The 13,810-nt window shown below is 32.7% G+C and overlaps 1 protein-coding gene across 1 annotated transcript; it reads left to right on the forward strand.

Annotated features, from left to right (window-relative positions):
- The first annotated feature begins 2,066 nt into the window (after positions 1-2,066).
- On the forward strand, positions 2,067-13,308 carry NTS (neurotensin). Its single transcript, XM_072771569.1, has 4 exons — positions 2,067-2,262; positions 4,529-4,590; positions 10,511-10,735; positions 12,959-13,308. Exons 1-4 carry the CDS (start codon positions 2,190-2,192, stop codon positions 13,109-13,111), a joined length of 513 nt encoding a protein of 170 aa, XP_072627670.1. The 5' UTR covers positions 2,067-2,189; the 3' UTR covers positions 13,112-13,308.
- The last annotated feature ends 502 nt before the right edge of the window (positions 13,309-13,810 follow it).

The raw sequence follows: 13,810 nt of genomic DNA on the forward strand, positions 1-13,810 counted from the left end.
CACCCAGGCATCCAAGGGATAACAGATTTTTAAAATACCAATTGAAGATCAGAAAAAGTTTATCTATATTCATAATCTTACCACAAAAATTTTCACATTTTTTTCTCCCTAGAAGAAAAATAGTGTCTAGCATCTATTTGATTTTAGATCATTTGACATTAGTTAACATATTTTCCTCCAACTCTTTCAGATTTACTATATATTTTAAACAATTCTCAGATTGACAGCTAATATGCAAGTGATATTTTCTCAACATTTTCTTGAGCTTTATTTATTAATCGCTTGAGGAGAATAGGAATCACATTTCCTTTTTACTAGCAGGCTGCTATCACACGTTTTTAAAGATTATTCTTTGTATTTGCAATCCAAAAGCAGATAAAGCAACTAATTTAAATATCACACAAAGCATATAAAGTTCCTCTATTTTTTTTTTCATCAAAGTAGCTTTAAGAGAATTCTATCACAAAGAGTGAGAAGAAAGTAAATATAATCCTCAGAAATCTAATTAGGTGAAAATAAAAAGCTCTTTAAGCCTCTGTTGCGCCCTCTTGTGGTAGGAAAGCAACTGTTTAGCAGTATATAGTTTCGCATTTCTTTGTCAATTAATGACCTTTGGCATAAGACTTTCAAGTGGGTCATGTTCAATATTGCGTTGTACATTAAATTCGCAAAACAAACTAAAAGAAGAATGCCATCCTTTGTTAGATCCCTGAACATCAAGTTATACAAATGATTCCTTGCTATTTTAAATAATTATTCAATGTCTGGAATTAAGCTCTTTTCTTACGTTTAAGGTAAAAATAGAGAAGTTAATCTCATTGAATATACCATAAAATATAAATCAATTCTCTAGAGAAAATAATACAGATTTAAATAAGTCTCAGACAATGTTACTTTCAAATATTCACATTCCTAACTGCATCCCCTTTTCAGATCATTCCATGTATCCTGAAATACTTCATGCAAGAAGAAAGCTTCACTCCAAAAGACATTTTGAGCAATTTTTTTTTTCTGAGGACCCAGAGATGAAATGAGCATCATTGTCATTTATAAAATACGATGTGGAGACACAGTCTTAGAAATCTGACTTTAGTGGATGGTGATTGTTTAGGACTGTTTCCTTTCCAAAAGTACAATTTCATTTTTATGACTCTAACAGGGGAAAAAAATTGATGTAATGGTAAAAACCAGTAAGAAGGAGATTATAAAAAGAATAGGTTATAGCATCAATGAATCCAAAAGGAGCAGAGCAATGCAGAGGGAAAAGAGTAGTGTATCAGAAAACATCGGTAATATATAATGATACGGATTTCCACCTATTAACACAAATAGTTGTTAGTTGGATTTCATAAACATGACATTGTTTTTCTAAGACATCTAACCAAAGTCAGCATACATAATTCAATCATTCTCTCAGTTACTTAAAATAAAAACTTTCCAATTTGTTAGGAAATAATGTCCTGTTCCTTAGAACTACTGGTCTTTCATTTTTTAATTGTTTTTTTCTTTCTTTCTTTTGTTTTCCACTTAATCTCTATATCATACCTGATTCTCTGATTATCTTTCACTTTCTTCCTTCTTCTAGCATTCATTATATAAGACCTATATTAGCCCCTAAACCAGAAAACATTTGCTCCCAAGTGTGGGTTATCAGAAAAGAACCCCAACTCTTTAAGACTCCCAAAGCTTAAGAATCACTGATTTCATACATTCATCTCGGAGACTTTGCTTATATTAGAAATAACAGTTCTCACGCTTCACAAAATCAAAATGACAACTTCTTGGAGTCAGAAATGAGAGGAAATGGGGAAAGAGAGGTACTGTAAGGTTTTTTTTTTTCCAGTATGCTCTATATGGAATTGCTTTTGAATGACTCCCATGCGTCAGAAATCCAGAGCAACAGTGGCAATTAGGGTAGATGTCACTTTCACTGGAAGTGGGGGAGGAGTGTGGGGGGACAAAGGAAAAGGGGAGGAGGAAGTGGAGAGAGGAGAGGAGGGCACATCCTGAAAAGATAATCCCTGTGCTATCATGACATCATCGTTCTGCATGTATATATAGGGAATGGCCAAAGCATCTCTCAGAGTTCACTTTCCAAGTCAGCTGAAGGCAAGAGGAAACGCTAGAGAAAGCCCCCTTCAGCCTGTCTGTGACGTTTATGGACTTGGCTTGCTAGAAGGCTCAAGGAGATGATGGCAGGAATGAAAATCCAGCTGGTGTGCATGATACTTCTGGCTTTCAGCTCCTGGAGTCTGTGCTCAGGTAAGCTTAGCTGCATTTCACAATTCCCTGGAGTGATTTCTTTTTGTTTTTTTTTTGTTTTTTGTTTTTTTTTCACTGTATTGCTACTTATGTTAATGCATCCAGGGAAAAGAGTTTCTCCTTTATTCAGGATTTGCTTTCTCAATGATACAAACTGAGTATATTCTTTCTCTGTCATTATGATTACAAGAACTGAGAGATTTCAATTTCCCTTTTAAATCTGCAAAGTAATCAAAGAGATTTCAATGACACACTTCATGCCCTCCTCTTGGAAGGTAACCACCAGAGTAGAAACAAAAATGTGTAGAACTTAAATTAGGCTGGTCAAAATCTGATGAGAAGTACAGATGCAGTGCCTGTCAAAGTGCAAGCTCACAGTTAAAACCCATTCCTTTCAAAATGCTTTTTCTCATCCTCACTCATTCTCTTAGGAAGCAGAGGCTTCTCCCTCTCCCAGATTATTTTTTTCTTAACTGTGTGTGTATGTTAAGATACAAATGAAGTGAAAACTGATGTTTAATGAGTGAATGAATGAACCGTTATTTATAGAAAATTATTCCTAAAAATATAAAAATATTCCAAGTACTGTTAGACAATACATTTTGTATAGTCCTTCTATGTGACAGATAAGCATACTATTAATTTAGTTTTTTTCATGTTAAGTTGATACAAAATGTAATTGGAAAATTGGCATGTTTATATCAATGTTTTGCATGTGATACCTAAGAAGCCATGTATTGCTAAAGATCTATCAATAGCTCACCTTGAAAATAAGACTTGAATTTAAAAGAGTAACACGAAATGTTATAATATTGCAATATCAGATCAAAGTGGAAAAAAAAATAGGGGATAAATGCAGCAAAAATCATTTCACCTGTTTTATACTTTTTATTTTATATATATGACATTGAAATGTTTAATCCAAACTCCTGCTATGATCTTATTTAAATTTCGAAACTAAATCTGGCAGAAGATATGAATGTTAGCAAATTTTTTTATTTCTTTTGATCATGAGAAAAAAGATCTTGAGCTTCTAGGTTCACAAAACTTTTAATGGTATAAATACCAAATTTTCTACAGTTATGATTTTATCTATTACATGAGGTTAAGGGTATATTTAGAGCATATGAAAAAAATTGGGTTATTGATTAAACACTGTGTTTACTAACTCTTGAAGCTTCTTGCTCTGATAAGTCAAAATCTGTAGGGATTTTGGTATACAGTGTTCCTAAATGGCTAAAGGAATTTGTCATTCTCTTGAGAAACAGACTGGGCTTTGAGCAAATAGGAGAAAAAGACCTCTGGTGTAATTTAGGTCTGGATACAATTTAACAAATGGTTTCTCTAAGTGTGACACTTCTTTTTATTAAGAGTCTGTACTTCAAAAAAAAAAAAAAAAAGAGTCTGTACTTCAAGGAAGATGGTCATTTTAACATCTGCTTTGTTTTATGACAGACCAGTGAGTATGAATTAAGTCATGTAATTATGGTCTTCTATAACTTTATTCCTATTACTAGTAGTATTTTTCTAAAGTTTTCTTCTCTGCAATATATTGACTAGGGGAAATTGGAAAGGATGTCCTAATAAAAGTCGGAGGTCCATTTTCAACACAAGTACACATGTATTGATGGACAATTCCACTTTGGCTTACCCAATCTGCTTAATAGCCTGTGATAAAATAGCTAAGTACACATAACTTTAAGTTATTCATTTAAAGTAAAAAAACAAATCTTTCAAAGCGTGTTTTGTAAAATAACATCTCAAGTTGACTAAATCTCAGTATCTTTCTTATTCTAAAATTATCAGTAAACAATCCCTTTGGTTTTGTCTTGAAAAAGCATCATGTACACATCTTTCATTATGTTGTTTTTAAAATATCAATATGCATATATTCTATATATGTAAACTATTGCTGGTAAAAATTAACCAGCATTTTTGATGAAATCTTTAGTATATGATACAATCAGTTTTTTAAAGAAAAATACTGAGATTCAGAGATTAAACAACTCCAATACATCAATAACTCTTTTGACATATAATCATGTGTTTATTTTCTTAGAAGTGCTTTTATTATTCTAGCTGCCTGTTAGCCCGAAATAAAACCATAATTATTTTTTCTGAATATTATTTTAAGGATAATAAATGCATAGAAAAACAATAAGCCTCTAAGACTAATTTTTTTGAGATTAATCTAAAATCTGTAGGTTACAATATAATTATTTGATATATGATTATATAGTAAACATGTGGTTTTGATTTTACTCAGATTCAGAAGAGGAAATGAAAGCATTAGAAGCAGATTTATTGACCAATATGCATACATCAAAGGTAACTTTTTCTTTTCTTTAACCAAGAATTGAAAAGCATATAAGTTCTCATTATGAACATGATGTCCTTTTCCTACAGTTAATAACTTCCCATTAAGACTAAAAAGTTCATCAACAAGCATTTCCTTTTTTCAGGAAACTTTTCCTTGAGTTCAAAGGAGTTAAGGGTGTTGATGCGAAAGGAAAAGAAATTATAGTGACTATCCATCAGTATATTGCAACTTTAATTAGGTAGTCGCATATTATTTATGTGGAGATGACAATGTATTTAAAGGAATCCTGTTTCCACTCCTATCACAATGTGTGCAGCAGAAGGTATGCCTTCTGTTAAATACATGCAGGAAAACGAAGTGACATTTTAGCCTTTTTTCTTATATTGGGAAGAGTAAAATGGAGTTCTAAATTAAAAATCTCCTAGTCATTTACATTAAATCTATGACTAGATTTACATTCTCCCTATAACAGGAGTGTCATCTACACTGCATATGGTTTTTACTGAATCAAGTGAAACTTTGCATATCCGACTCTGTTATTCCTCTCTTGCGGTCTTGAAAACAAGGTTCCTAGATCCCAACCTGTACCTAGAAATAAAACAATTAGAAGATACTTGATTACCATGCTACTACACAGTATTGATTTACCCAGAGCAAGTCAATCAGTGTGTATCTAAATGCAGAAACAGAGAACAGAATTTCCAACCAAAAGACGTTTCTCAAGGAAAAATCAAATTTGAGTTGAGGCAGACTCCTGGTATAATCACTACTATAGCACTGGGGTACCAAGGCAGAGGATTCAACAGATGTTATGATAAGAAGGTAAGTGCTCAAAAATCCTAATTTTTGAAGCAATACTCCAACTCATTCCTGCTACCTCAGGTTTCTCTTCCTTAATTGGATGAGCATATCCCAGGTACAATGATCCCTATTATACTTGTAGAATTATATATAATAGTGGTTTTGAAGGAGAAATACCCATTTTTGGATGTACTTGAGAGTGTGGGGCATTATTATTTGAAAGCTAACAAAGATATGTTGTCTACAATGATCCTTAAAAGACATTTGGGGAGGGATCCCTGGGTGGCGCAGCGGTTTGGCGCCTGCCTTTGGCCCAGGGCGCGATCCTGGAGACCCGGGATCGAATCCCACGTCGGGCTCCCCACGTCGGGCTCCCGGAGCATGGAGCCTGCTTCTCCCTCTGCCTGTGTCTCTGCCTCTCTCTCTCTCTCTCTGTGACTATCATAAATAAATAAAAATTAAAAAAAAAAAAAGACATTTGGGGAAAATTTAAGTGCTTATATTTTCACCATTGCCCAGATCTACTGAAGTTGAATAGATTAAAACCAAATTCTTTCATTGTTTGGTAGGCTTTCCACCAGGAGAGATCAAATTTAGTGTAGTCATTAAAACTCAATAACAAATAATGACCTTAAGATAATTGATCTTTTGTTTCATATTCTGTCTGAATAGCAACACTTACAATTACTTCAACTCAAAAATAGGAAAACAAGTAAAGCCAATAGTTTGTGTTTAAAAATGGGGCAGATTGGAATGACTTAGCTTCTCAGTAGAGATTTTACCTCTGTAATTCTAAGTTTACATTGACACGTAAAAATCCTAAATAATCCCTCAAATGTAGTACAGTTGGGGGAGTGCTAGCTACTTTGTGAAAATGTGGAAGTAGAGCTATGATTTCTTCCCTAGAGTTGCAAGGGAAAAACAATTCCAGTTTATGGAGTGGTTTGGTTTTTCTCTTAAATACATAAAAATACACGTACAATAACATTTTTCTCTTTTATTTAGTCTTGGAAAAAACTCTAAAACAGATCATGGGAAAAAATTGAATCCCATTGCCTCCTTTTAACTGAGGAAAGTAAAATACAGTCTATAAGGAGAAGGCACCCAGAAGCATAATTCTTTCAATTTTGCTGCTTGGATGGGAACAAAAAACTCAGCTCACTCCTTATTTTTTTCAAAACTACTATTGTTTATTTTTCTTTGGCTTAATTGATTTCTGGTGGGTGTAGAGTTCTATGCAAATGAAAACTCCAAACTTATGATCATTTTAGCTAAACTACTACATTTAAAAATGTAAGAGAATAGTATTTGATATTGGTAGAACACCATTATTAAAAGCTTCAGAAAACTTCAGGTTTCTTCTTTCCACTTTAAAGGTAAAATATTTGAGCAATTTCAGTTTTAGAATAAAGCTCTTTAGACATTGAAATACTAGTGTGAAAATTTACTTAACAGTCAAGAGAGAGTCCAAAGCTTGAAAAGTAGAAGATAAATTTTTCTTACAATGTAATTCTCTTTATTACCAGTGCTAGTTTTCATATTGTTCTATTAAGAAAGAGAACTTGGCATAGAAGGCCTTTTTTCAGGATCTCAGAAAGCTGTTACAATGTTGTAATTTTCTATGATCAAACTTAATGCCTTGTATGCAGTAAGAGTTTAATATTTTGGAACTAACTAATCTAGGATCATTACTAATCTAGGATCATTACTAATCCTCACATTTTGTATTCAATTATAAAACTTCAGAACTCCCCCACAAATGACTTTAATTATTTTCAGTTCAGTGAAATATTTGAATTCACAATTTGCAGGACTCATCTGAGTTCAGGGTATTACAGGGAGTGAGTGTTGCCCACATGGGTTAATTAAGGTAACAAAATTTGACCAGAATCTTATTAAAAAGCTAAATCAAGTAACGGTAAGTAAGAACCATAAATACCCTTATTTTCCTTATCTTGAAAACAAGAAGAGATAATAGTCTGAATTTCTTATCTATAGGCTTAGGTCTATTATAAACATTTTTAATAAAATAATTTGATAAGTAAGAATGTTTATTGTTAAAGAAAAATTATTCATGTCCCTAGCTAAAGGAAGATTTATTCAAGAGGAACTACTGAAATGGAGATTTTGCAGAGATTAGCTCAACTCGAAACACAATCAGGGCAAGTGCATTTATAGCCAAGAGGCCGAGTACGGCTCAGTGGCTGGAAGAAGAGGAAACATCAAGGCTAGAAGGATTCTTGCTAGAAGACACAACAGGATTCTGATATTTTTTTTTTGTTTGTTTTTTTTTTTTGTTTGTTTTTTTGTTTTTTTTTTGGGATTCTGATATTAAAGACAGAAATTTGATAAAGTATCTGGTATTTGATCAGATATCTGGGGTGATCAGATACCAAGCATGAGGCATCTGCAGTAAATGGACCCAGCACAATTCTTGCTAAAACTCAACTAAGGAGACCAAGGACAGAGCCTGAGGTTGGGACCTAGTTAAGAAGGGGGCTCAAAGGAGCCTGATTTAAAGAAAGAGAGCCTTTGCCATTTTTTCTGAATGAAATAGTTGAAACCTTATACAAAATATTCTCAAATACAAGATATCTAACTTAGACATCCTGTAGTCAGTACAGTTTTCTCTGCTGGGCTTCCTAGGTATGACAGGGACCAATGTGACCTTAAATAATTGTACTATTGAGTCATGTAGTGACTACTTTAACTGGCAGAAAGAAACAGGATGATTAATTCAGTTTCCTCATCCAAAAAAGTAACCAGATAACACAAATCCTGACAGATACTTTACAAATAAAGCATTCTGTGGTCATATTAGTTTGGGGAATATTTGACACTATATTGGCACCATTAAAAAGTTACAATGGGGGCACCTGGCTAGCTCAGTTGGTAGAGCATGTAACTCTTGATCTCGAGGTTGTGAGTTCAAGCCCCACTTTGGGTGTAGAGATTACTCAAGAATAATAAATTTAAAAAAATTAAAAGTTACAATAAATATGTGCAAGTAAAAAAGTTCTGAGGATACCTAAGTTCAAGAAATCTTTACAATTTCTTTAAATTTAAGTTTTCCATTGTACTTGACAGGAGAACTCTTTGAGAAACAATGAGTGCAGAACTAGTGTTCCAAGGAGTACACTTTAGAAAACATTCAATTAGATGATCTACAAAGAACTTTCTAAATGTAAAATTATAGTATGCCATTAACTGGCATGATATAAGGTGTTGCTGCCAAACAGTGGAGCATGTCTCTAAGTTTTCCATAACAGAAGAGCTTAAGCAATGGCTGGATAATTGAATTCACAGGGTATGGCTGAAAGGATTTCTAAACTGGCTAAAACCATCCTATGTTATGTTATTATATATCATATTCAAGTCAATATCTTTGTACTCATATATTTGCATGTTCTTAGGGTAAAATCTTAATCAAAGGGTGTGTACACTTTCCATTTTAACACAAGATATCCTTCAAAAAGTTACAACATTCTACACCCAGACTGACAAATATTTAGAAGAGGAAGTAGCCCCATCCCCATGTCCCTAGAACTACACCAAATGAGGGTCCCTGTCCTTTTGAAAGTCTTCCGAGGAGGTGTTGGTGGTCAAGTTGAACATCTTTCCATATATTTCTTCTTTGATAAGGGATTCTGTGACTTGTTTACTCATTTTACTTAAACACAGTTTAAAATTTTTAGTTTTTTTTTTTAATTGGTGCATTCAGCAGTTTCTTTTTGAAGATCTTTACCTGTATTAAGGATATTAACATTTTGTGGCAGCTTTTACATTAAGGCTGGTCATTTTCCAGAGATGTTCTACACATTTAATTTAAAATCATCCTTTTCTTTATGGATTGTGGTTTAGATATTTGCTTAATAATACCTTTCTAGGTTTATAAAACAAACTTTATATATTTAGACACTATTCTACTTTTACTCATTTGTAACTACAGTAAACTACAGTAGATCAAGAAAGTTATAACTAGATCTAAGTCCAGATTTCCTGATAGCCAATTGTCTCAAGGATTTCAAATGTGAACTCTGTTATACGCTGCTCATTCATTTGTACTTGGACCAATTTGGGGATATTATTTTCTATTCTGTTGTTGCCTTTTGCTGAGCCTTTAAAGTACACTTCAGTATCTGGTAGAATAAGTTCCTCCTCATTGCCTTTTTATTTTTCTAAATCTTGTTATTCTCACACTTTCATGCTTACAAATTAATTATTTTGCCAAATCCCCAACTCCAAAATCCGGTATCCCCAGGTTTTCCAAATTGGATTTTTTTTTTTTCCAATTGGAATTTTGATTTTCAATTGCATTATGGGGGGGAGGTAATTCAGAGACAATGGACATGTGATATTGCCATTATTGAATCCTCTCATCGTGGTTGTGTGGTCATTCACATTTGTGTGTGTGTGTGTGTGTGTGTGTGTGTGTGTGTGTTTAGGAAAAATGCATGCTTTCCTATATGCCATTTGAAATTTTTATTATTTTGCATTTAGGTTCTCCTAAGTCTTTATGTTTCCTCACTGATTATTATTGGCACATAGGAAAGTTATTGATGGTAATACTGGTTTCAGACAAGATATAATTAGAAAAAATGGTAACTCTAGAAAATATTATAATTTACAAATAAATAAATTGATCAGCTGTGATGCTGCCTATGAGAACTATTGATGTGTGGAATAGATTAGTGATCTCACACTACTGTAATTGTCCAAATCTGTTAGTATCATCGCAGTCCATGCTCCATTAGACACCAAACTGAAGTGTAGTAAAGAGAATAGTATTTTTAATATTTTCATCTGTGATATATGCATATATGTTTACATATTTATACTCACAATTATTTCTATATTTTTGCTTTGCTCATGTATGTGTGCTTGTGTGCATGTTTATAATTGTATTACATTAAAAAATTGAATATAAGAGGAATTGGTACTAATAAATTTTGTGATGTAAGGTTACTAAATTAATAGCAGTGTAAATATGAAGCTAGAGTAAAAGATTCTAAAATATAATGGCTTTAATGGCTTAGCATAATGGAAATTAATTTCTTATTTCATAGAATACAAGTTTTAATTAGCTATTTTTTTATTTTAAGTACCTAATTTTTTTCTATATTTCAGATCAGTAAAGCAAGTGTTTCTTCTTGGAAAATGACCCTGCTAAATGTTTGCAGTTTTGTCAATAACCTGAACAGCCAAGCCGAGGAAACAGGAGAGTTTCGTGAAGAGGAGCTTATTACAAGAAGGAAATTTCCCACTGCCTTGGATGGCTTTAGCTTGGAAGCAATGTTGACAATATACCAGCTCCAAAAAATCTGTCACAGCAGGGCCTTTCAACAATGGGAGGTAAAGCAAAAACAAAATATGAATGTAATTCTCGTTATACTAGTTAGCTTTCATTTGTACTGATTTTTTCTGCCCTGATCATTATCATAACAGGAAGAGTTACAGATATTAAAGAAGAATAAACCATGTGTTTAGGTTAACATTCCTTCAGATCTTCAAAGTGTCCTTCAAATATTTGGAGTTTAGCAAAATATTTTTTCTTCAATCTTAAAAGGGGGATATATCTTAAGGCAGATTTGATCCACATGCTTTTATTGTGCTTAAATGGATGGCATACTTAGGCAATTTTTAGTGGTCACATGCCTATAAAATTTAAGAGCTCAAAATATTTTCTTAGAAACACCAAGTCATATGTGTCTATAAACAAACACAAAATGAAAGGTTCTACTTGTATTTGAATATATCAGGCAAATAAAACTGGAAAAATCCATATATATGTATTCCTATTTCAATTGCATACATAGATTTCAGGCATCCTTAGCATCTAAACTAGGTCCACCACAGCCAACGCAGCCCAAATCCATTATACAGAAAGAACTACACTAAAATAGGATGAAACAGTTGTATTAAAAACTATACTAGTGATTTACTGCCTTTGATTTTGGAACAATTGTTTGTTTGAAGGAGGAAAAGAGAAATGAAAATGCTTTAAAGAAAAAAAAATTAAAATTTTTTCCAACAAGGGAACCATTTCTCTCATATTAACCTCTAAGAGAAATCTGCTTAATGATTTGTATTTTGGGTTTACACCAACATGGCAAATTTGAGGGTGCCTTTCCTGCTAATATAGCAATCGCTGTAGATGACTATCACAGAGACACCCTGAGGAAAAGAAGAAATGCAAACTAGAACTTCTAGTGCTTATTTTAACTTGTAAACAAAAAGATGTTTTCTAGATGAAAAACCAAAAAAAAAAAAAAAAACCAAAAAACAAAACTAGTTTAAATTTTACTTGATGGACTACTAATCCCTAATTCCAGTTCCAGCTAAATAGTTTAGTCTCTAAAACATTGTTTAAGTCAATAAAACTTAAAAAATCCTAATTTTAACATAGGGAAATGTCAATTGTGTGCTATTTATCCAGGAATTGAAAAGAAAAAACCTCAATAAATTATTATACATACAAATCAGGTGCACATACAATTAGAACTTTCACTATTTTAAATGTTTTACTGAGTAATTTAAAATAAAGTGATAATATCATTCAGAACATAATATGAATAATTATAGACTATGTTCACAGAGAAACATAAGATTTAGAAACTAGATTGTCTGCCAGTACCTGTTTTTTCTTCTCTGAAATTGGATGTTATGGGTTGAGATAAAGTACTTGGTGATACAACTCAGTCCATAAGCATTATAATTAAAATTTTAGTCTCCTCTTAGTATTTCTTATGACCCCAAAGATTAGAGGACAATCACAAACACAAAGACAATTCTTATTTTGAACATTTGTTTTAAAATTTCACATAAATTATGTGCAACATTCTGGGACAAGTTCTTAAACATTTTCCGTTAGCTGAAATTTTTGAATCACACCTGTACCAGAAAAAAGGGTTCAGAATTAATTTTAGAATGGGGCATATTCAATGAGATAGTAGGGAAGATTCTACATGGAGATGAACTCCCTTAAGTTATGGAATCTGAACTTGTTTCTAATTATTAGGCGCCACAACCTGAAGAGATCTTTACTATTTAAGCAGAGCTTTCACATGCGTGAATTTCTGTCACAACTAAGTTAGGCAGAGCAGGCATTTCTCTCCCTTTGATTAAGAAATGGATCTTCAGAATGGCTTTCAAGTCAAGTTGGTAATTAAGAGAATATAAAATATAAAATCCTGTTGCCTTTTGAGGCTAAACTTGGCTTACTAAATTAAAAACTCTTTATTTGTTGTTGATTTATAATATATTTTAATGACATTTTAGTCCCTCTGTCATAAATTAAAGCCTGAAAAATCTTCGTAACACAACTAGGTGTGTTACTTCAGTTGGAGGTGTTAGTACATGGCCTTGAACAGAGAATTGGGAAAAACCATATCCTATCTCAGTCAGCTGATAGTCATCTGTCCTTGCACAAAACATTTAATTGCTTTAAACCTCATGTATCTTATCCACCTGTGTCTTACAGTCTGAATAGCAAAAGAGGTAAAATGTAAAATGTAGAAAAATACTCTGAAAGACGTCATGCATGTACGTTTGATTCCTATTGTGCCTATCTTGCAGTTAATCCAGGAAGATGTTCTTGATGCTGGAAATGACAAAAATGAAAAGGAAGAGGTTATAAAGAGAAAAATCCCTTATATTCTGAAACGGCAGCTATATGAGAATAAACCCAGAAGACCCTACATACTCAAGAGAGGTTCTTACTACTACTGAGAGGATAACGATTTCATTTACATGTGATTGTGATTTATCATCCTTTAATTAAATATCAAATTATATTTGTGTGGTAATGTGACAGAAAACAATTATTATGTCTCTTCTACAGTTGTGGTTTATTGGATGTGATTTTTCTGCATTAGTATTAATTGGACTAAATGTTTTAAAATAAACCTAGATCTTGAGCATGACAATGTGTTGCGTGTCATTGGAGTAGGTATTAATTAAGTCACATATAGAATGTCTTGTAATTTTGCAGAGCACTTAATGGGTTGTTTAAACACTCAAAATGTTTGACATTTTAAACCAAATTATAAGGGATTACAACGAGTCCTACAGCAAAGTCTAGCATATATGTCATTGACCCGAAACAAAGTTATAGTACTTCTCTTATCATTTGATTTTTTTTTAAGTTGAGAGAACAACATGTTCTTTTCCAAGACTCACATAAACCTCTGAGATATGGGGAAGGTAATAGTGGTAAGATAGGATCATCTTAAAAGAATGATTAATAAACTACTGTTAATTATGCCTATCTTAGTGAATGATCTTCAGCTAAATTAGTCTTTCTGTTAAATAAACTTAATGACTAATAAAAAGTAGCAAGCTGCTGGAATCATGTTTCTCCCCAAATTTACTTTCATTAGAAGAGTTACCATTTACTGACTTTTTCCCTCATGCTTTGATCCAGTAAAT

This window comes from Canis lupus, chromosome 13 (genome assembly GCF_048164855.1).
Source record: "Canis lupus baileyi chromosome 13, mCanLup2.hap1, whole genome shotgun sequence".
NCBI classification, from domain to species: Eukaryota; Metazoa; Chordata; class Mammalia; order Carnivora; family Canidae; genus Canis; species Canis lupus.